Raw genomic sequence first — 25795 nt, forward strand, 5'->3', positions numbered from 1 at the left:
CTTTACTATTTTCCTATTCAATTTTTATTAGTTTTTCTCTCACTTTTTTTTTTGTTTAGATTTTAACCCTTTGGTTTTTAAAGAGTAATTAATAATTACTAATATAAACAATATTAATTAAACAAGAATTTAAAAGGTTTAAATTTGAGTAGTTATGATAACAGAAAAAAGTATTAGCGTATTATCTCCAGTAAAATATCTTATATATTATTATTCTTTATTAAATATTATTTTGTTTGATTTTTTTTTTTTTACCAAAGATAGGAGACTCGAATCCGCAACCTCTTAATTGAGCATGGAGAGACTATGCCATTTGAGCTATAACTCATTGCTATCTTATTTGATTCTTAGTTTAAGTCTTATACTATTCTTTATATAAAAAAAATGTTTTATTTTTTCACTTTACTAATTTTAATATTATATTTAAAAAGAATAGCGTTGAATCGTTGATCACATTTGAAAATTCTTCTCTCACTCACATCACCACTATATCACTATAACATTAGCATTGAAGCCAAGCATTCAACATATAAATAAGCTTCTTCTCACTTGTTTCCTCTATCTTAGCTTTCATTTTCTTCTTCCACATACTGGTACCACTTTTATCTTCTTTTTTTTTTTTTTTAAACATCATAATTAAGTCTTATATATCTAAATTTTTTCTTTTGCTCAATTTTCTCTTATTATTTTTTCCCTTGATTATATACATTACAATCACAAACACAATGCATAACTATTCTAATTTTGATTCTATATATACATTACTATCATGCATATATTGGTAGATTTATTTATATAGATACAAATTCTATTTATCTAATTTCATATCCTTACATTGGTTCTATATATATATATGTATCAGAGAAGAGGAGAATAATTTATTGAAGATGCCACAAGAGAGCTTCCATAATCCATTTTTCACTTCTCCTTCAAAGAGAGGATTGAAGGGTTTGGTTCCTAACAACAACAACAACAATAATAATAATAATGAAGCTTCTTCAAAGAATGCCATAGCAATATTAGAGGAAAGTTTCAATGATCATGAATTGGCTCAAAGAAAGGCAGAGGAAGCAGGTAATTAATTACATACATATATCACTTAATTAATCAATTGTCTCCTTTTAATTATTTTATTCATACATCATTCTATACTAATTAATGTCTAAATTAATATCCTATGGTTTATAAAATGCCTTTAAAAAAAAGGTTACTACATATATATTTCTTGCACTTCTAAAAATAATTTCCATGTGATTATATAAGAAGATATAAGAAATGCCTATAAGAGAATAGTTTTTATGCATTAATTATCAATGATGATGTTAAACAAATTTATATTAATATAAATAAGAATTAGAAAAAACATTAACATCATATTAAATACAAAAACTTGTTATTTGAGTTGAACATATTTTGTTAAAATTTCTTCTATTATTAGTTATTATAAAATTACATTGGCCGAAGAACTATTCTCTGTTTATAGTAGTATTTTGAACTTTATATCACTTTGTTATTATTAAGTTTAAAGAGATCATGATGAGAGTTCATAGCTAGTGAAATGGAAACAGAAATTATGTTTATAAATACGCTAAATTATTTACATCTATTTTATTGTCTTTAAAGATGAAATTTCTATTTTAATAATTATTTTTTTTATTTTTAACTCTTAAATTAAATTGGTTGTTAATAGTATTACTCACTTCTTGCATGTACTGAGTTGCAAACAACACAACGAACTTAATTAGTTAATTGTATAAAATTTTAATTTGGAAAGGGATCAAATTTTGGATATGTAATCTTTGAATTTTTAATTTGGACATACAAATTTTTTATTTGTTGATTATTAGTTAATTTTTGTCGCCTCTCTAACAGGACCATTTTAAAAGTACAAGTAATTTTCCAAAGAAAATTGTTTATCCTCATTGCTATTTTTTTTTCTTTTTAATTTTTTATTTTTTTATTGTGGTGTAGTTCCTACTCCAAAAATAAAAAGTGATATAATTCTTTATCAAAAGTAAATGAGTGGGAAAAAGATGCTTGAGTTGAGGCACAATTCTTGGTGTGATGTTAGGTTCTTATGACCCCGTGGAAAAGAAAAGAAACAAATTTCATGTTGTTCTTTTAAAGTAATTTATTTGTTTTTTTTTTTTTTTACTTTTTCTTTTGGTCAACCAAATCATTGCATGGACCCCATTTATTTAATAAAAGAAAAATAAATAAAAGAGAAGAAAACAAAAAAGTAATAGTTGGTTCTATATACTAAACAAACATTGGTTAGAGAAAAGAAAAAAAATATTGTGATGAAGCAAAAGATTGTTATGGCAAAGCATGATGATGATTGATGAAGGGTAATATAATATACCCCACAAAAATAATATTAGTGTGGGTCCAAAATTTTGTGTGATGATATATATATATATATTATGTTGTTGGAGCATATAATCTTTGACATTATCTATTAAGCCACTTCATCAAAGCTAGAAACGCCATATATAATAATTTTGGTGTTATCTAATTAATTAAGATGCATGCCACATTATTATTGTGATAACAAATGATTATTGTTTGTCTACTTTAACTTTAATCTTTGTTGATTGAGATTGAAGAAACTGTAATTAAACAGGATTAGATTAGAGGGGTGTCATTTATTTCTTTGGTCTTTTTAACTAATCTCAAGTTATAGTAATGAAAAAAGTCAAAACCCAATGAAATTGAAATTGAATCTGAATTATTTGACTATAAAAAGGAAACATTAAAACTCTCTCCGCTTAAAATTTCTTGATTCCTTCAAATCTGTGTGAAAAAATCAGCTTGCATAAAGTTAATTAAAACTGTTTCCCAAAAATTACTATTACAACTCTTTTCATGAAAGAACATTCTTTGACAACTGGATATATAGTTGCATTGCTTCCAAGGATACTTTCACATTTTTCAAGAGCATTGTTGTAAAGAAGAAACAAGAGAACTTTTAACAAAGGAGCTAGATAGGTCAATTAATTAGTTGATTACACTTAGAGTTCATTTGTTTTTGAACAGAACACAGGACAAAATATGAAAATAGGATAAAATAAGACATTAAAAGATAAAGACATAAATTTTTGTATTTTTATATTTTGTTTGATGAAAAACTAAAATAAATTATAAAAATTTAATTTATTCTCATTTTTTCATTTAAAAAATTTGAGATGAAAAATATAATAATAAAAAATATAATAATAAAAAATTAATAAAAATAATAAAAAAAATAAAAAATAAATTGTATTCTTTTTTAGTGTTTCTGTGTTCTTTCTGTTAAAATGGATACAAAATATACTAATTTAGTGTCTTTAGACACGTTATTTCTATCCATATCTTTTCTACCAAACACGATTATATATTTCTGTATTCCAATTTTTATGTCCTATCTCTATAAATAAATGGACCTTATTGATAACATCTAAACAAATTAAATAGGCATACTCTAAATCGAGAAATAAAAACTATGCATGCATGTAACTTGGTAGAATAACATCAATAATAAAACCTTATTTCACTATATTTAGTTTTAGTTACATGAATCAAATAATATCATTATACTTTAACATACATTATATTTACATTGAGAATGATTATACATAAATAATATTTTAATAATATACATAGAGAATATAAAAAAAGTATAATTATGTCATACTTAAATACTTTTATTTTTCGTAATATTTTATTTTATTTTTTTTACATATCTAAACCACTTAAAATAAGATTTTACTATTTTTTTTAACTATAAACGTTATTTCGATCTAACTTTTTTTTTTTTTCAATATTTTCGTTCTTTGTTCTGCATATACAAAAGGAAAAAGCAAGAAGAATACTGATTTATTTATAGAAAAATGATATAAATAGGGATATTTGATGATAAAATAGAATTAGTTGTGTTATTAAGTAATGAGTTGATATGAATATATATGAGTGATCAGCTTCAAGGAGAAACGAAGCATCAGAATGGGTTAGAGAAATGGATGAAGCAGCAAAAGCATTGCTCCCAAAAGAACCTTCAGAAGAAGAATTCCGCAATGCGCTTCGGAATGGACTCATTCTTTGCAATCTCCTCAACAAAGTCCACCCTCGTGCTGTTTACAAAGTACTCTCTCACCTCTTCTAATCAAATCTTTTCTACACATCAAAAACTTATCCAACCATTAAAGCTTTTCTTATTCTAACATGCATTTCTTTTCTTGTATAATTTTCTTATTTGCATGCATTTTCTAAGAACTTCTTGTTGTTTTTCTTTTAGATTTAATTATTCTATTATTCCTTATAATTTTATTAAATTTAGAAATAGATCCATATATATATATAAATTGAGTTTTTACATTATTTTTAATATAAAAATATTAAAATTAACTAAATATATTTTTATAAATTAAAAATATTTTTAATTACAAATTTAATTAAATTTTTTACTACATATTTTTATAGAAATATTCTAATAATTTTAACGTTTTTAATACAAAAAAATTTAATTATTAAATTAAAAATAATATAAAAATTTAATTTAAAAATATAAAAATTTAATTATAAATTTAATAAAATTACATAAACCAATTGTATTAAATTTTTTTAATATAAATTACTGTAATTATAAGCTAAAAATATTAATGTTGCATTGGATTTTAAAGGTGGTGGAGAATGGTGGGGTTGCGGTGCCAAGCGCAGAGGGCGCAGCCCACTCTGCAATTCAATATTTTGAGAATGTCAGAAACTTTTTGGAGGCTGTCAAAGATATGCAGCTTCTCACTTTTGAAGCTTCTGATTTGGAGAAGGTTGGAGTTTCCAGCTTATCTTATATATATATATAATAGAAATCATTCACATACATCATTAATTTGATTCTTCAGTTTCTATTTCACCGAATATATATTTCTTTTAGTATACAATACTTAAAAGTTAAAACTATTGACATTAATTTATTTAGTTTGATTGAAAACTTAATTATATTGTTATTATTTAAAAATTCAATAAATATTAATTAGTTCTACTTCAATGATAATTTCTTTAAGTAAAAATTTGATCATTCTTAAAATTGTACTGTGTGAATAGATAAAATTACCTTTAAATAAATAAACATGTATAATTAATACTTATTTAATTATAAAATTTAAAATAAAAGCATTATCAAAACTAAAAACCAATTAATATTGCCTTAATATAAAAAAAATAAAACTAGAAATTAAACTATTAAAATTTAGTATTTTTGGCCAGCAGTTAACTATCAATATTTAAAAGTGTAGACAAAAAATATATTGTTGAATTATTAGACTAAAAAAATGAATTGATAATTAAAAATAATGACAAAAAATAATAAATTCTGATAGTCCTGTAACATTTTTCTGTTAAAAATAGTGAGACAATTTTTTTAAAATATGAAATGTGTATGTGTTTCAATTAAGTTTCAAAGCATGGATGCAGGGTGGTTCTTCAAACAAAGTAGTAGACTGCATTCTATGTTTGAAAGGGTACCATGAATGGAAGTTATCCGGTGGAGAGGGAGTATGGAAGTATGGTGGGACTGTGAGAATTACTTCATTTCCAAAGAGGTCTTCTCCTTCTTCATTATCCACAATTGGAAGTGATCAAAGTAGTGCTGATGATCAATCATTGTTGGATGAACAAATAGAGGCATCACAATATGAACACTTGTTAGAATTTCTTCAACTTTCTCAAGAGTTGTTGATTCAAGAAGCAAGAACTGCAAACACACTCTCTTTCCTTTTTGATCACTTTGGACTCAGGCTTCTTCAGGCATACCTTAGAGAAACTGATCACATTCAAGATCTGCCTTTCAATGCAATGGTCGGTAAGATTTTTTTTTTTTTTTCAAAAGAAAAAGCTTAATTGATTTCATCTTTGAGATTGTAAGAAATAATTAAAGAGTAAAGTATAATTTTTGTTTTTGAAGTTTGATAAAAATTTTAAAAATATCTTTAAGTTTTATTTTATTTTAATTTTGTCTCGAAAGTTTTTGATTTGCATCAAATATACCCCTGACGGCTAATTTTTTCAAAAAATTTAAGATTAATTCAACAATAATTTTATAAGAACAACCCTCAACACAAGCAAATCAAGTATAATTTTTATGTATTATTATTAGACTAGTCTTAAATTTTTTGAAAATTTAGCCGTCAAAGGTATATTTGATGCAAATCGAAAACTTTTGGGATAAAATTGAAACAAAATAAAACTTAGAGGTATTTTTGAAACTTTTACCAAACTTCAAGGACAAAAAATATACTTTATCCATAATTAAATTTAGGAAATGGATATTATCACTCCAATTTTGATAATTATGCTTTATGTTATAAATTCATATAAATATAGGGTGCAAAAAAAATATGTGTAAAGTGGCTTATCATTTTTCTTAAATTTAACTCCTAACTTTTTATGACATTATTTCGCGATTTAGTTTATTCTCTAGATAAAATTATTCTCTTTAAAAACTAAGTTGACTATTATACTAAAAGGCCACAATCTATGTTAGATCATACTTAATTACAATTTAAAGATGAAATTAAAGTTTTGAATAAATGAACAAAAATATATATGAAAAATATGACATGACACTTTTGTCCATCGAAAATAATTTTTCGAGTATACTTTTAATATTTGCGATATTTTGTGTGTACTTTTGACCATTTCAAACTATTATATATATATTTTTGTCTATTTACTCTAAAGTTTTTAATTTGTTTTATTTTGTACAACAAACATTTCTTAGTTTGTATGATTTATAAAATTGTTATGGTTCATGCAATGTTATTGGTGATAATATGGGTGACAATTTGTAGGTAATTGATACCCTTCTTAGCAAGGTAGTCAAAGATTTCTCATCCTTGCTTACTTCCCAAGGCACTCAGGTACTTCTTAATTTCTCCATGTATATTGGTTCTTAACAATTAAAATATTGTTGACAATATATATATCTCAATTTTTAAAAATTTGGCAGCTTGGACTTTTCCTGAAGAAGATACTGAAAGGTGATATTGGATGCCTATCAAAGAGAGAGTTCATAGAAGCTATCTCACTATATCTTAATCAAAGAAGTAATTTAGCATCAAATGATTTCTCCAAATTCTGCATTTGTGGTGGTAAACGTGAAAATATTCGGCATAACAATAATAATAATGGCAATTATTCCTCCAAGCATATTGAAGTAATCAATAATCAACAGAAGCAACTTGAGGTATATATATATATAATTGTGGAACTTACTATAATTATTCATTTAACATTGTTAGCACCATTCACTGAAATAAGGGTTATTCTCTTGCTTCAGGAAATGAAATACTTTCTTGAAGAGACAAAAATGGAGGTCAAACAAATTCAGTCAGAATGGGAGCAAGAAAGTAGTAGGCTAGGTAATCAATTTTTTTTTTTTATTCTATTTTATTTTACTTTTAAGTCTAACTAGATTTTAATTATAAAAATAGAATATAAAAACAAAGATAAATATTGTGATTGTTTGGGTGCCATTAAATCAATTAAAAAAAAGATATTTTTTTTTAATGAAAAAAAATTTTTTTTAGTATGTTTAACAAATTTCTAATAGTAAACGTAAAAGTATTAGAAAAATAAAAAAATATCTTTTTTGAGAAGTTACAATGTATATTTGTTTTAAAATATCTTTTTTTTCTTAAAAAATATGTTTTTCACATAATAAATGAACAAAAAGTACTTTTATCTTATTTTATCTAAACATAATTGATAGATAATTTTTTTTTACATGAAATATCTAAATATAAAATTACTTTTATTTTTGTAAAAGATCTTCTAAATTTTTTTTTTTAAAAATGGCATCCAAACAAGTCTATTGTCAAAAAAATTTTTAGAAATAAACATGGACAGATACAATATATTTTAAATGATACAGTAAAAAAAATAAAATATGTGACATAAAAATAAAATATTAAATTAATTGCGTTATTGAATTGCCACCAAGCAAGGAATTTTCTTCCAAGTAAGGGTATAAATGTCCAATTAGTGTATATATCAATTTTTAGTATGCATTCTAGCTTTGTTAGTTATTGACATTATGTTGCATACTCAGAGGAACATATCAAGAGTCTTGAAGTGGGCTCCTCTTCCTATCAGAAAGTTTTGGAGGAGAATCGTAATCTTTATAATCAAATACAAGACCTCAAAGGTACACAATCCATAATCATCAATTTTATGATCATTTATATCTATGTTTTACTTATTGTTAGGATTTGGTTGAATTAGTCCCACATTGCTTAGGATAGCAAATGGAGTGGGTGGCCTAGGCTATAAATATGAGGCTAAGTTCTTCATTTGTTTTTGCACCAGTCAGAAACACTTTAAGCTTGTATCTGATTTTTCTTTTCCTCTGTACTCTTTGATTAGAGAGTGTTGTGAGGTGTAGTTAGATATTTGCTTTGAAAGAGTGTGGGTGTACTGGGGTGCCGGTGAGAGAAAGAAGTCTATGTGTTGTAACAATTTTCACATAGTGATATTCTCTGGTTGTCATTTGACAACGGCCGTGGTTTTTTCTCCGGTAATTGGAGTTTCCACGTTAAATTCTTGTGTTGTGATTGTGTCTATTTTATTTCTCTGTCAAAGGTGTTTTCTCAAGGGGGAATTGTGTCTTATTCCCAACAAGTGGTATCAGAGCTTCGGTTCGGTGGGATTTATTCTTAGTATGCTCTGTGGTTGCAGCCTAGTCTGACCTTCCACATCAGAAAAGAATTTTGTCCTGTGGCTTGAGGTTGATCTTTGGTTGCTGTTGTTGTTGCTGGAAGGCAGTGTGACTCTGTGAGAGTGCAGTTTGGAAAAGGTTCTGGCTAAGGAAAGACTTGGTATTTAAGTGTGTCCATTGTGACCCACCTCTCTTTCCTGGGGACCCTTCCTAGTGCACGGTCTACAGTTGAGTTATAATATTCCAGTATACGGTTGCAACAATGTCAGGATATTCAAGTGCTGTGAAGCTTGAAATAGAGAAATTTGATGGAAGAATCAATTTTGGCTTGTGGCAAGTACAAGTCAAGGATGTGTTGATACAATCAGGTTTGCACAAGGCGTTGAAGGAGAAGATCTCTGGTTGCTCTCTCTATGAGAGAAGATGATGTTCTCTAGAAGACAAGAAGTATCCTCATGGTATTACCGCACTGCCATGGATAAGGATGAGTTGTGGCAATCAGGTCCACAATTGCACACGGGCATTGGTTGGCGTTGAGATGCAAGGTGTGTGGCGGAGTTAGGTCGATGGCTGAAGAACTTCCAGGAAAAGCCAATTTGGAAGTTGCACCATGAATTTTCAGCAAGGTTTCGATCTGTACCAAGGCGAAATTCTTGGAGTGGTCTAATTCCAAGTGAGTATACTTTCATGGTGGAGTATGATAGTTCTCTGAACTATGATTGTCGGTATAGACAATGGCAGCAAAGAATTGTCGGTGTTGACAATGGAAGCTGAAGATGTGTGACTATTTCAATCAAGGTGGAGATTGTTAGGATTTGGTTGAATTAGTCCCACATTGCTTAGGATAGCAAATGGAGTGGGTGGCCTAGGCTATAAATATGAGGCTAAGTTCTTCATTTGTTTTTGCACCAGTCAGAAACACTTTAAGCTTGTATCTGATTTTTCTTTTCCTCTGTACTCTTTGATTAGAGAGTGTTGTGAGGTGTAGTTAGATATTTGCTTTGAAAGAGTGTGGGTGTACTGGGGTGCCGGTGAGAGAAAGAAGTCTATGTGTTGTAACAATTTTCACATAGTGATATTCTCTGGTTGTCATTTGACAACGGCCGTGGTTTTTTCTCCGGTAATTGGAGTTTCCACGTTAAATTCTTGTGTTGTGATTGTGTCTATTTTATTTCTCTGTCAAAGGTGTTTTCTCAAGGGGGAATTGTGTCTTATTCCCAACACTTATAACATAATAATAATAATAATAATTATTTTTTATATAGGAACCATTAGGGTGTATTGTAGAGTGAGGCCATTCTTACAAGGACAATCAAATGGAGAGTGTACAGTAGATTATATTGGAGAAAATGGAGACATGATGATTGTGAACCCCCTTAAGCAAGGCAAAGATTCTAGAAGGGTATTTTCATTCAATAAGGTGTTTGGAACAACCATAACACAAGGTATGTATTTTATATATTATGATTTTATTATATACAGGTTTTTTTATTTTTCCTTAAATTTTGGATTTGTTATTATTTTTATGATTTGCAGAGCAAATATATGGTGACACTCAACCACTAGTGAGGTCTGTTTTAGATGGTTATAACGTGTGCATATTTGCATATGGACAGACTGGCTCAGGAAAGACCTATACAATGGTATTTAATTTTGGTTTAATTATTCTGTCGGTCCGTATAGTTTTATTCAATTTTCAATTAGATTTTCATATATTTTTTTCAATTGAATTCTTATACCATATCAGATTTTGTAGTTAAATGACTTAAATTTCTGTCGTGACAAAGACATTGGAATTAATGAAATATTTCGTTAAATAAACGAATATGTCTAACATTTAACTGAATATTCTATTTTATTTAATAGAATATTCAATTGATTTTAATATTTTTGAAATGGTAAGGATTTAGTTACAAAATCTGATATGATATAGGGACCTAATTGAAAAGAAAAAAATATAGAAATCTAATTGAAAATTCGATAAAACTAATAGAACCAGAAAAATAATTAAACTTTTAATTTATTAATTTACTTTTTATTCATCTAGCTTATGATTTATCTAGGCACAACTACAATTAAGTTTTGAATATCTCATGACATGTCTTATATTTGTTGTTGTATAGAGTGGTCCTGATCTGACAAATGAAGAGACATGGGGTGTAAACTATAGGGCTTTGCGTGACTTATTTGATATATCGAAGGAAAGAACAAATGCCATAAAATATGAAGTTTATGTTCAGATGATTGAGATATACAATGAACAAGTCAGAGACTTGTTAGTCATTGATGCCTCTAATAGAAGATATCCTTCAACAAATTAATACTACCTTCTTATATATTAATTATACTACTTATCATTTTTTACTATAATAATCTATTTTTAATTACTTGCTTCAATATTATTAGCAGCAACCATATTAAGTATACACAAAAAATCAACTCCAAATTAACTATTTGTATAAAATATACATTAAAAAAAATTAAATAACAAATATTTTCTAATAATTAACTTTACATCTCTTGTTCAAAAAACTTTGTAAACAAACTCCTCTATTGAAGTTTGATAAATTATACAAATTTAATTATAAAACTTTTAAATTATAAAGACTTAATTGAACCATTTCAAATAAATTTAATCAGTAACATTCAAAATATAAGAGTTTAATTACAAAATATTAAACTATAGAGATTTATAAAACAAATATTTGAAGTTCTACTGCAACTTGTTTACTTGCTTAACAAGATTCACATTAGATATACGAAACAACTCTCAACTAAATGGTCTAAATGTCCCTGATGCATTCATAGTTCCAGTCACTTGTACCCAAGATGTTCTTGATTTGATGAGAATCGGTCAGAAGAACCGCGCCGTGGGCGCTACTGCGTTAAACCTTCGAAGCAGCCGTTCTCACAGGTACAATTTTTCGTAACCATCTAATTATGTATCGACACATCAGGAAATTTTTTTTTTTTTTTTCACATCTATTACTTGATGATTCTTGCAGTGTTCTAACCGTTCATGTTAGAGGGGTGGAACTGGTTTCGAATTCGATTCTTCGTGGTTGTCTCCACCTAGTTGATCTGGCCGGAAGTGAAAGAGTTGATAAATCTGAAGCTGTTGGTGAAAGACTAAAAGAGGCTCAATATATAAATAGGTCACTCTCTGCACTTGGAGATGTTATCTCTGCTCTTGCACAAAAAAGTCCTCATATTCCTTATAGAAATAGCAAGCTCACACAAGTCTTACAAGATTCTTTAGGTAACAAATATATACATTGTTATTCCTGTTTGAAAAAGTATAGATAATCAACAACATTTTTGAACAATGTGTAAATAATGTGAATTAATAGAGTTAAAAGAGTAAATTAACCTTAAATTTAATTAGTAGTATTAAATTAAGGTGTAGTATATTTTTATTTGATTGGTAGTTATTCATGTTGTTCAAAATTGTCATTGTTTACCTAGCATTCTTCTTTTCGTGTTTTTATTCAGGTGTCAAGAGTGTTTAGTGTATGAATGGTATTATTGGTTTGTTGTTGTTGTTGTATGAATAGGTGGGCATGCAAAAACTTTGATGTTTGTTCACATAAGTCCTGAGGTTAATGCAATTGGGGAGACACTTAGCACACTCAAGTTTGCTGAAAGGGTTGCATCCATTTCACTTGGTGCTGCTCAAACTAACAAAGAAACTGGAGAGATCCGACAACTAAAGGAAGAGGTTCATATTCTTCTTTTACTTTCTTAGGTTTTCTCAAACATACATATTTATATCATTTATTCTAAATGAGATTGACGAGATTAACTTAATTTTGAAAAAGTAAAGATTTATGTACAGTTATTTTGATGTGACGTTACCAGTAAAAAATTATTAGATAATTTAATATGTTTGATTAAATTAATATTTAAAAATTTATAACTATCAACTTCATATTAAAATAATTAATTATACATAAATTTTCATTTTTCAAAAATTAGTAAAATATTTGAATCAAATTCACTCTAATATCGTATTAGAAATGACATTGAATGAACTTAACTTTAAATATTAGCTTAATAGATAGGAAGAGTTTCAAGTGTCCTGGAAATATTGGTATTTCAGTTGTTTTAACCGTTGATTTTAATTAATATATTATAGGAAGAATTTCAGGTGTACCTGAAATACTGGTGTTCCAGTTGTTTTAACAGTTGATCTGAATTATAAAAAATATATATAATATATATTAATTGAAATCAACAATTAAAACAATTGGAACACCGGTGTTCTCCGATACACTTGAAATTTTTTCTATATTATATATATTTTTTATTATTAAGATCAACTGTTAAAACAACTAAAATACCAATATTTCTGGTATACTTAAAATTTTTCCTAATAAATATCAACAAGGCATGCTTTACGTGCTAGGTAACCAAAAGCAAATCGTCAAAATTTGTCTTATTTAATATTTATTAATAAATATTAAATAAAGTAAATCTAAATTACTTTTGGCTAATTATTTTTTATTACCAAACATTTTTGATAGACTATGCACATGTCATAGTTAGGGGTGGCAAGCGGAGAAGTCCGCCCTGCCCCACCTCGCCCCGTCAGAAGCCCGTCTTTTGGCGGGTTGGTCTGCCCGCCCGCCTAGTGAGGCAGTCCCAGAATCCCACCGCGCCCCGCCTAACGGCGGACTGGCGGGCTGACAGGCTAAGCCCGCCAAATACCTTTTTTTTTATTTTTAATTATTAAATAATATATATAAAGGTATAATTTTTTTTTTCCATTTTTTACTTTTAACAATTATAATTTCTAAAGGTATAAAGAAATTATAATTTTTATATTCACAAACATTAAAGTCTTTGTAATTATAAATATCTAATAAACATAATTATAAACCAAGTTTTCATCCAAAACATAATTATAAATATTGTCTCTAAAACAAAATAAACATAATGCAAAACACTCAATTTTTATCTTCATTCTCTTATAAGTTGGGTTGGGGGAAGTTGGGTTTTGGCAAAAAAATTGTAAAAATACCTCTTACTAAAAAAATACTAAACCCGGCGGGAAACTCCGCCCTACCCCGCCAAAACCCGTAGTTTAAGCGGTGCGGGTTAGGCGAGTTTTTGCTATTTGACGATCCTAAATTTTCAGCCCAACCCACCTATTTTGGCGGGTTATGCGAGCTGATTCGGCGGGTTTAGGCCCATTTGCCACTCTTGATCATAATTTACAAGTGTGAGTTATTTCTCAATTTTCGAGAAGTTATTGGATTACTGAACTGTATCATTTAATTTTAAATCTAATAGCATTTACTTGATTCATTCTCTCAGAGATGTTAGTAACTAAAAAAAATTAATAAAAAAAATCAAAATTTATTTTATTTAATATTTATTAATTATAAATTCTTGACCATTTTCTTTTCGTCTCCCTTATCTAAATTAATACAAAGGTTTCCGGAAATTTGTGCAGATTGCAGGTCTGAAGTTGGCATTAGAAAGGAAGGAAACAGAACTTGAACAATGGAAGAATGGGAATAACTCTAGAAATGCCATTGAATCACAGAAAGGAAGAGCTATTTCACCTTATCGCTTGCCCAAATATGGAAACAGTAGTGCCACCACCATGAAATCAGAGACTTGTCAGAGACCAACACCAACAGATGATAAAACTTTTGAGGTTATCCAATGCATATGTATTTTTTTTTAACTTGAAAAGTTGAATAACTTATACGTATGAAAAATTCAATTTTATTTTTGGGGTAAATTTTAGTATTTTTTATTCGAAGAGTCCAATAACTTAAGCATATGAAAAATTGAATATTTTCAGGGGAGGAGTTGCTCATCGGGCAAGCAAAGAAGGTCAAGGTTCCCTTCAGCATTGGATTCACCAATGGCAAAAATGGAAAATATTAATTCCCATAAAGGAAGATCTCCATCACCTCCAGTTATAAGGAGATCACAATCCACAGAAAGAGGTTCATCAGTCATTAAAATCAAGGTCAAAATCGACACAGCAGATAACAATAACAATAATAACCACCAAACCCAACCAATCATCAAGCATCCATTCCCATCTAGTAGGAAACTTCATCAAGAAATTAACGAAGAAGAACAATTCAAGCAAGCACTTAGTGTAGTAAGGCAAGGTGGTATTAGAAAAATCACTAAGGTTGATGGTAACAATAATAATAATTATTATTATAATAAGGGTAAGGCTAAGAATAATAATTGTCAATTATTATCACCCTTTAAGATTAATCAAAAGCATGATATGGTGATGCCTACTACTACATTTGGTGAAATTGCTTTGGAGTCACCAAGAACAAGTGATTATTCAGATCAGTCAGAAAATAGCCTTGGCTTTACCGAATCTGTTACAGATTGTGGCGCTTTAAATCTAACCAAGATGCATGATAACTTTCCAAGGACTTCTCATAATCTTTTTGGTTCAAGGTATGCTTATTAGAACTTTCTATTTTATATTATTTTGTTTAATTTTTTTTTAACTTCAAAAGTTAGAAACAAAAAAAAATTGTCCTGTCAAATTACCATTGTATTCTGCAATCTATAGTGATTTAACTATTGGTTTATTAGTTCAATTAGCTTAAAACGGATTTTTTTATTTAGTGGCAGTTTTGTTCTACAATAGTCATCTATTTTTTGTTCGACCGACCGTTTTGAATCGGTTTTTAGAACCATGTTCTTTCTATCTCTTCATTTTTTTGTTATTATCCGTCTCTATATATGTTTAATAAAATCCAAACATCACTTTTTTTTTTCTCTATCAGTATAAATACACAATGAAAACAGTACCTAGATGTTTCATTTTAAGAAATATTATGTTCATATATAACTAGTCTCAATGTTAATAATATAACCCTCTTTTTTTTCCTTTTTGTCATATGCAGAGGAATGGTGCAAGGAGGAGAACCATTATCAGCTAGCAGAGTTGAGAACAAATTTTTGAGTGGTTCAGGAGGTAGTAATACTAAAGAATCAAGTAAGACAGTAACCATGCCTGAATTTAGAAGGAGCAGATCTACCCCACGTGGAAAGTTTCTTGGTTTATCATGAAGATTTCATCTTAATCAGTTATATACTATATACCTTTTTATATATTTATTTACTTTTGTACAGAAGATACTACTCCAGCAATTTTATATCACATAATTTCATACAGACTTTGAAGGTTTTTTGAGACTAATTAATTAATTTGTGTCACCTATCTATATTATTGTGTCTTGAGCATGCATTGTAATTTTAACCATATATTATAAAGGAAGTATTATGGTGGCATGATTTACATTTTTCAACTTGTTGCTACTTTAATTTTCTACCCGAGGATCTACGCTATATGCTCGTGATCATCACGGTGAGAATATAATCTTAGTTAAAAGCTGCATGGTGCCTTTCCTTATTTGAGGGAGGGACACCGAAGTTATTGGTTTGGGAGTAGTTACCAACTATGAACTATATCTCGCCATTATTATTATCATCATCATCATTATGAATGTCATCTTTCATTGTTGGGCCAATTACTATGCATATTGGTCCTGCAGATGCATGTGCTTTTTACACCATTACTAGATATAGATACAGCTAATTTTAGTTTATATGAATATGTAAGAGTGAGAGATTTAATTTCCGCTTTCCCTTTAAAGTTATTACAAGACCCCATGTAGTTGAATAGTCGAAATTTGTTCTTATTTTTACCCTCTTAAAAGATCCTATGTATGTATGTCAAGCTAGAGAATTATTATTTTGGAAAAGATGGCAACTCAGTAGAGAACGTATCTGTCATTAGAATACTAACGGAGAATACAATTATATTAGGAAAAGTCTAGGGCCAGCAATTTTATTGCATATTGGCCAGCATGTAACCAGCAGAGAAATGAGTCATTGGATGATATCTCACACCAATCTCACACCATCAAATCATCATTAATGGCTAGTTGATGGCTACCAATCACAAATATTGCTGGTCCTAGCATTGTTCATTATATTATGTGCATATTAAAATCAGTTATTAGTGTTAAATATATGTTGAAATATAAAAATATGTATTAAAATAAATTAAATTATATATATATTTTTTATACATAAATATATAGTAATTAATTTTAGTCACTGATATTAATGTGTTTATAGCATTTTTGATAGAAAATTTATATTTTTCAAATTCTATTTTTTTATAAAGAAAAATAGGGTCTGATATAGGTATAAAAACTTGATGTGTTCATGCAGCTAGAATGAGAAAGAAGACTATACTATTCTAATTTTTTTTATAAGCTAATTTTTTATTTTTTATTTATTTATTTTTATTTTTTTAATTAGTTACAATAATAATATCTATAGCACTATATATGTTACCGCCCTTAAAAGTAATTTTTTGATTGAGTTAATGATGAGATGACATCTAATTACTTTTAAATCATTTGGTGATATAAATAGGACAAAAAACACGTATTAATATTTATTTATTCTGTCAAATGTTTGAGACAAAAATAATATTTTACCAAAAAAATTATTGTATACATAATTTCTTTTGAGCCATGCGATACGAGTATTAGAAATCTTCATGCCTTGGTCATCTGTATAGGAATATGAATATATAGGAAACGGTTTTTAGCTTAATATTATATTATAATCAAGTTCTTAATATTATATTATAATTAAATACAATAAATAAACACGATTTACATTTATAATTAAAACACAAAAATGTATGGTAGTATATATTATATTGTTTATGAAAAATTAGATTATTTGATTGTAAAATAAAAGTTTGATTTCTCTGCTGTAAAATATTTAATTATGATAGGAATAAAACACATAATTTTTTATTTATAAGAATTAGAGGAGTAATAATATCTACTCATAACAAATATTAACAGCAGCACAATAATATCCAATAGCAGCAAAAATATCACATAAATCAGAAATTAGAGACAAGCTAACACACCAAGATTTTTAACGTAGAAAACCTCCTCAATAATGCGAGAAGTAAAAACCACGCGAGTCACCAAGATTAGGAAATAGCTTTACTATGATGAAAAATAGAGTACAAGATAGTCACAAATTACTGCACAAAATATGCATACAACAAGCCAAATAACTCAACTTTCAAAGTTTACAAAACAAGAACAAGAATAGATGAAAATATCACAAAAATAGAGTTGCTATGCGTGGCCAATATCTCTAGCTACAGACATCGAATTGAAGATCCGAACAATGAAAATAAAGAACCAGGTGTACAGAACACACTGTCCAAATTTAAACTCGATCCAACGGTTAACGAATCTACAGTGACCAATTTACAGAGACAACTTTGTATATGTGCGAAAATAACTTTCTCTCGTCTCTTCTCTCTAGTGTTTTGGTGTTTTTTTAATAAACGATACCTCTCTCGTTCAACCCTAACTCACCTCAATTATTTCAACTATATATTCATAAAGGGAAAGTATGAGGAGCCAATGAAATATTTATACAATGTGTACAATGGAGGTTTAGGGAGTATTAGAGATATAATCATTAATGTTACCTTTTTCCATCAACTAAAGCTTTTGGGATGAGTGGTATCATGATATGGTATTAGAGCTCTAGATTCAAAAGGTCAAAAGTTCAATCTTTGGTGAACTCCAAAATCAATATAATCTTTTGGGAAGATGTTTATTATCCCTAGTACTCGGATGGTTATTCTAGATAGTATAAGAGATGTTCATTTTATAACTCAATTACCTATTGTACACATTGTACAAATAGTCCATTGTCTCTCTAGCGGGATCCATTCATAAATTTGGATACTAATATTTAGATTTTTTCTCTAGAGAATAAAAAAAACCAACAAATTATTCAGCTATAAAAAGTTTTATTATTTTAATAGTTAATTATTTTGTTAGAAAATATATAGAACACGCATGTACATACGCGTACACATACATAGATTATTCTACTGAAAAATATATGGAACACGAGTAGATATATACACGTATATAAATACACATTGGTTATTCTGTTGAAAATATATAGCACGCATATATAAAATGACTTATTTAATTTCTAGTGTTGATAAATAATAAGACAAACTACACTAATATGTTTTAACAGTCATCTACTGTAATATTATTATACATTTAACTTTTTATGAGATTTAGAGGTTACATATACGTCTAGATATTTCGGATTTATTTTTTATAATTAAATTATTCTTTTTCACAATTTAAAACTTTCTTTCTTTATTATCATCATCATTATTGAATATGTATAAGTTTTTTTAAGATGAAATATTATATTTTTTTAATTATAATTTTTATTAACTAAGTTACAAGCTTGTATAATATATAGAAATTTAATTAAAAATTTGGAACATAATTTTAATTTGTGTCACATGATCATGTAAGGCAGTGAACATGGGACCATGTGGGTAGTGTTTGAAAGCCTGGCTTGGCCATGTTTGTGTTTGAGGATTAAAGAGAGTACATGCAAGAATCTTTTATTCCTCTATATCAATAAATTCTAAATAGATATATCCAAAATATGCCAATGATTGTTTCAGCTTCCACAAGCCTTAAGGTCCCTTTCTTTTCCATGGCCATGGACAGATAACCTTCACTATCTCCTAGAAATCCCCCTAGCTGGCACTAACACCAAAGTAATTTTCTCTAACATTCACACAATACAACCCCAACTAATAAATGTTATTAATTAATTAATTTGTTAATATATAGTCATTGATTCAACACTACTAATTAATTGCTTGGTCAAAATATACAATGGTTGCAATTTGCAAAGCAAATCAATTGGTACAAAAGTGCTAAATTTATTTGCTATGTACAATGTAAATGGCTATGAGAAAAGAGAAAGTCTAGGGGCAACATATTTTGTAATTTTTAGCTATTAATAATATTTTTAATAGTGTGAGATTTATATCTAATGGTGTAAAATCATTTAATTTTTTTTTTATGGTTAAGTGCTGTCTAAAATTTAACAAAAGTGCTGGCCTTCTAGCACTCCTCAAAAGAAAAAGTCTAGGGACAGCAACTTTGTTAAATTCTGGCCAATATGTAACCAGCAAAGAAAAGTGAGTCATTAGATGAAATCTTACACCAATCTCACACCATTAAAACCATCTTGATAGCTATTTGATGGCTACAAATCACAAAAATTGCTGCCCCTAGCATTCCTCTTTTCTTTTTTCTAATCTTTATACTTATTGAACCTGAGTGACTTGATTGTGAAAATCCCTTGCCTCTCTATCCGACTTAGAAATTATGGCTAATTGAAAATCTCCAGCCTCTCAAAGGATTACTGCTGAACAAATCTCTTTAAAGAGAGAACTCTACTAGCACTGGCACATCATAATATTACAATAGACTATATACAATTGGGCAAAAATTACAACTTTTCCATGATAAAATTGAGTTAACTGCTTAACTGTTTGACTCATCAGAGAAATTATAGGAACAATTAGAAGATCCATGAGAAACAACAGCATTCCTAGGAGGTAGTGATGGTGATGGTGATGGTGATGGTGATGGTGATGGTGGTCTAATTGGTGAAGAACTATGTGATGCTAAGCTCAAACCTCCTTTATTCTTCAGCACATCATAATCAGGCCTTGATGTTTCAATAGGCCTAATTTCCTTTAACATTGCAACAACATCCTTCATTGTTGGCCTATCATTTGCTCTTGTGCTAACACATAGAAATGACACTGCCAAAGTTTGTAGCATCTCATGCATGGTAGGGTCAGATCTCCCTTTGAGCTTTGAGTCAAGGATGTCTGATGGGTCACCTTTGTTGGCTAAGTGGTTCCTAACCCATTGGACCAAGGGTGCACCCATTGGTAGGGTTGGGTCTAATGGGTGCCTTCCTGTTAGAACCTCAAGTAGAACCATTCCGAAACTGTATACATCACTCTTTTCAGTTATTGGTTGCATAGATGCATGCTCTGTGCATAAACCAGGAACAAAATGAAATTAGTACCTTTATTTTGGAGATTAATAAGCACTAGATCACCCTATTAAATTCAAGTTTAGAATAAAAGAAAACAAAGGATGGCTAATAAGTAAAAAGATTTTGTCTACGATTTAGATGTGTGACCTTTTGTCACAGAAAACAATCTTAACTTCGCACCAAGACTTGATCTCTAATTAGTTCAATTCATGATAAAATACGAAAAAAATATAGACTAAAACAAGTTAAAGCCCCAAAGTAATCGTTAAGATTGGTCTTGTGTATTAAAATAATCTTTAAAATTTCAATTGCACCAATTAAATTATGTCGTTCTGATATTGGTGAAAATGTCCCGAGACAGCAATCATAACATTTGCGCAAGGTTTAGCCTTTAACTAACTAATTCAAAATAGAGACTCACGTTTAATTGTTTTTCCGTAAAGTTGATAGTTAAGAATCATTAAAGAATTTGACATATTTGACTAAATTGTCATCAAATACGATTTTCAACTATTAACTTCACATTGAGTTTTTACCTTAATTCAATTCAAATTTAGAGAAAAGAAAAGGAAAATTTACCAGGAGCCATGTATCCATATGAACCAGCAAGGTAGTGTCTTTGCATAGAATTTTCAGTATCAGTAGCAATTCTTGCAAGACCAAAATCAGCAAGGTAAGGTTGAAATCCAGGTCCTAACAAGACATTCATGGCCTTAACATCTCCATGGATTATAGAAGGAACACAATCATGGTGCAAATATGAAAGTGCATGAGCCACACCCAACACAACGTCATATCTTGTTTCCCATTCAGCTTTTCCCTTCCCCGAACCATGAAGCAAAGAACTCAAACTTCCATTAGGGAGATAATCATAGAAAAGGAGTTTCAAGTTCCTGTTGGATCCCCAACCAAGAAGCCTTATGATATTCTTGTGCCTAATTGATCCAAGTGTTCGAATCTCGTTATCAAATGCTCTAGATTCTTCCGATGACGTGGACAACCACATCTTCTTAACGGCTAGTATTTCGCCGTTGGGAATCAATACCTTGTACACCACTCCAGAGCTTCCGGTTCCAATCACATTCGATGAGGTCAAATTCAAGACAATTTCATCAATGGATATTTCAAATTTTTGATATAATGTCAATTCCCAGCTATCGGCCTGCATCCGTGATTCGTTCAATCGTGAACGAACCAGGACGCAGACCGTTAGCAGCACCAGTGCAGCACTGGTGCTTAGGAGAATTGACATAACAAACTTCATAACTGATTTTTTGTGACTCTTTGACTCTGTTTTCAAAGAAGAGTTTATAGCAGTTCCAGAAAGATAGAGACCTTGATTTTCGGCGAGATCATGGAGAGGGAGCTTATGGAAGAATGGTGTGTTTGGTAATTCACCAGAGAAGCCATTGAAGGAAACATTCAAGGAAACAAGATTTTGAAGGCTAGAAAGAGCATCTAAGTTCCCTGTGAGATTGTTGTGTGAGAGATCAAGTACTCCTAGCTTTCCCAGGCTCGAAAACTCGGTCGGAATCTCGCCGGAGAGTCGGTTATGGCTGAGATTCAGCGAGATTTCGAGCGAAGAAAGTAGGCCAAGTTCTTTTGGGATTTCCCCTGAGAAACTGTTGCTTCCTAGATCAAGAAGTTGTAGCTTGGAACAAGAGAGAATCTCTGAAGGTATTCTTCCATTGATTTGGTTCTTTCCAAGGTAGAGTTTTGTTAATTCATTCAGTGAACCAATGGAATGAGTCAATGATCCTGAAAGCATGTTATCTGATATGTCAATTAATTGAAGGCTTTTGGGAAGAGAATCAGGAACAGAACCTGTGATGCTGTTTGAATGAAGATCCAAGAACTCAAGGTTCTGGCACCCACCAAGTGTTTGAGGAAAGTCCCCAGTGAGATGGTTGTTGCTCAAATCCAAGAAATTCAGATTTTTTAAGTTTCCAATCTTTTGTGGAATGTTACCTGCTAGTCTATTGTGATTCAACCGGAGCCGGTATAGGCTAGTGCAGTTACCTATATCCGGCGGGATAACGCCGGATAAATCATTTGCAAGAAGCAAGAGTTTGGTGAGATTTTTCAATTCGAATAGTTGGTTTGGAATTGGACCTATCAAATTGTTGTATGAAAGATCAAGTGCCTCAAGTTCTTGGCACTCAGAAAGACTATCTGGGAGTTTTCCTGTTAGATTGTTCTGCCAAGCATAGAACAGAGTTAGGCTTCTCAAGTCGCCGATGCGTGCCGGAATCTCGCCGGAGAGAGCGTTGTTGTCGAGCTGCAGCTGAACCAGAGAGGTGCAGTTTGAGATTTCAGGAGGTATGGAGCCTGAGACCTGGTTGACACTAAGCTGAAGCTCTTCAAGATTAGAAAGCTGACCAAAACTCCTTGGAATGTTACCTGTCAGAAGGTTTTCGGAGAAATCTATGACCTTGATCTCTCTGCATCTTCCAAGGTCTTCTGGGATTGTACCAACTATGTTGTTCTGCCATAAAAGAAGATTCTGAAGCTTGCTGAGTTCTCCAATTTGGTTTGGGATTGAATCTGAGAGAGAGTTCTGGTACAAGTAAATGTTCTGCAACTCACTGCAATTGCCAATCTCTTCTGGAATAGGACCTGACAATAGTGTTGTGTAAATTGCCATAGTTTGAATCCTTTTCAGCATTCCAATTGATGAAGGGATTCTCCCAGAAATGCTGGTTTCTGCAAGACCTAACATGACCAAGTTGGTGCAGTTTCCAATCTCCCATGGAAGCTCACCTGCTTTGCACATGACAAATACAAATATACAAATATTGAATCCGATACAGTGTGATACATAAATTTAAGAAATTGAAGGTAGCAGTATTTGAGTATTTGTGCATCATAGAAGCTCACCCTTAAGATTCTTGTTGCCACCAGCTCTAAACACTTGAAGCTTGGTTAAGGATCCAATGCTCTTTGGAATCACACCACTGAGATGATTATCATAGAGTGTCAAGTTCACAAGGCTTGATAGATTCCCAATGCTGAATGGAATGTTTCCTTCAAGTGAGTTTCTGTGAAGGGACAAACTAACTAGTTTTCTTAGCCTATAAATCTCTTCTGGGATTTCACCAAATAGAGAATTGCCACTAAGATCAAGAAACATGAGTTCTTGGTAGTCTCCAATCTCCTTTGGGATCCTTCCTGTGATGTTTGTTGATGAGAGGATAAGAATCTTCAGTGACCTTAATGGTTGAAAATTTGAAGGTACCAATGAACCTTCCAAGTTCACTGATTTCAAATTTATTTGGACAACATCCCCTTGTGAGTTGCAACGAACACCAAAAAGTTGCATGGTGTTGAAGTAGAATTGTTCCATGATGCTAATGAATCTGAAGTGCTGTTTAAACTGTTCTTCCATGATAAAAGAGCTTGGCCTTGTTCATTAAGTGAGAAACAACAACATGGAAAGAGGAGAATGATGTTTAATGAAAGAAGCAAGGTGAAGAAGAAGATTTTGGGAGAAAGTGAAAGATTCCTTAAGCTTTCAGGCATTGTTGTTGAGAGAAGATAATGGTTGATATGTTTTGGGATTGTAGAGGGGGAAACCCCATGTTTTTATTTTTGTTTATAGAGAAGGAAGAACAGGAGAAGATCTGGATCCAAGTGCCACCTTCTTCTTCTTTATTCTTTTATTATTATTTCAATGTTTTCTTTTTTCTTCTTTCTTCTTTCTTTATTATTAATAATAACAGAGAGAAGGTCATGCTCATATCATCATACCCCATTTTAGTTGTTTCATTCTGGTAAAACTTTTCAGTATTCTTCACTTTTTAACATCTCAAACTTGTAGTTTGGTATGATGAAATCTTTTGGGATGTTTCACTAAAAATAGTTCACATATTTGGTACTATTTTGTCAGCTATTATTCAGTAATGGTAAAAATATCAGTGAGAGATGTAAATGTATGGTGGAACTGAAAATCATGAGAAGAAGATTTTCCATGTTCTTGTTGCTCCCCATGTGGACAAATGTATTATCTTGTTCCCTGCATTATTTGCTCTCTATTTTTTTCTTAAATTTATTTTTTCATCTTCTTATATTTATTTGGTATGAAACAGGATATACAGTAAAATGTTGATAGGAAGATTGATAGTGATATCAAATGAGAAAGGACATTATGATATTTTGAATTTTATAGGCTAAAAGCTCTATTATTCATTTTGGTTAGCAAAGAAGATAAGCAATTCCCTTAATTAGTTTAGAGCATTTCCAATGCTAGTTTTAAGTTTTATTTCATTTTGAATCCCATAAAATGACATATCATTATTGTGGAACTATATTATAAATAATAATTTAAAACTAAAAGTAAAATTTGTCACTTCAATACTTGATTTAGTTTAATTAAAATTTTTATATTATTTTTAAGAATAAAGTATTGTTTTTGTCCTATTTGGGGTAAGTTCCAAAGTTATTCCTAACATTTCAATCGTCCTATTTTAAGTCCTTAACATTTTAAAATTGACTCAATGTTGTCCTGCCATTAGGGATCCGTTAACAAAATTGACGGTGGGACAGAGACGATTTTGAAACGTTAGGGACTTAAATAGGACGAAAACGTTGGGGACAAAAATGATACATAGAAATAAATTTTAATTTTATCTTTCAATAGTATTCAATTATTTTTTAATCACATCTAAGTAAATTACACTTAATCACATTACTTTCATTCTAAATAAATTTATTTTTTTTATAATTTTACACTTAAAGTAATGTACTTTTTTTATAAATAAATAAATTTTACACTTTCATTCTAAATAAATAATGTAATGCGATTAAAATGAAAGTGTAAAATTATAAAAAAAAATTATAAGTAATGTGATTAAGTAATGAAAATAAAATTACATTATTTAGAATGAAAGTATAAAATTTATTTATTTATAAAAAAAATTGCATAACTTTAAGTGTAAAATAATAAAAAAATTAATTTATTTAGAATGAAAATATAAAATTATAAAAAAATATAAGTAATATAATTAAGTAATGAAAGTAAAATTATATTATTTAAAATGAAAGTGTAAAATTTATTTATTTATAAAAAAATTACATTACTTTAAGAGTAAAATTATAAAAAAAATTAATTTATTTAGAATGAAAGTAATGTAATGATATTTAATTTATTTAGATGTAATTAAAAATAAT

General features: G+C 29.7%; 1 protein-coding gene and 1 pseudogene across 1 annotated transcript; one reads left to right on the forward strand and one right to left on the reverse strand.

Annotated features, from left to right (window-relative positions):
* Window positions 1-440: 440 nt before the first annotated feature.
* Window positions 441-15979, forward strand: LOC112720101 (kinesin-like protein KIN-14F). The gene is made up of 18 exons (XM_025770922.3): window positions 441-593; window positions 863-1074; window positions 3957-4120; window positions 4659-4802; window positions 5449-5832; window positions 6825-6893; window positions 6983-7219; window positions 7313-7394; window positions 8084-8179; window positions 9955-10134; window positions 10226-10332; window positions 10813-10991; window positions 11439-11603; window positions 11695-11948; window positions 12244-12407; window positions 14145-14351; window positions 14502-15127; window positions 15583-15979. Exons 2-18 carry the CDS (start codon window positions 888-890, stop codon window positions 15746-15748), a joined length of 3411 nt encoding a protein of 1136 aa, XP_025626707.1. The 5' UTR covers window positions 441-593; window positions 863-887; the 3' UTR covers window positions 15749-15979.
* A 4003-nt stretch (window positions 15980-19982) lies between these two features.
* Window positions 19983-24288, reverse strand: LOC112720103 (uncharacterized; annotated as a pseudogene).
* Window positions 24289-25795: the final 1507 nt, after the last annotated feature.

The sequence above is a fragment of the Arachis hypogaea genome, chromosome 11 (assembly GCF_003086295.3).
Source record: "Arachis hypogaea cultivar Tifrunner chromosome 11, arahy.Tifrunner.gnm2.J5K5, whole genome shotgun sequence".
In the NCBI taxonomy this organism is placed as follows: domain Eukaryota; kingdom Viridiplantae; phylum Streptophyta; class Magnoliopsida; order Fabales; family Fabaceae; genus Arachis; species Arachis hypogaea.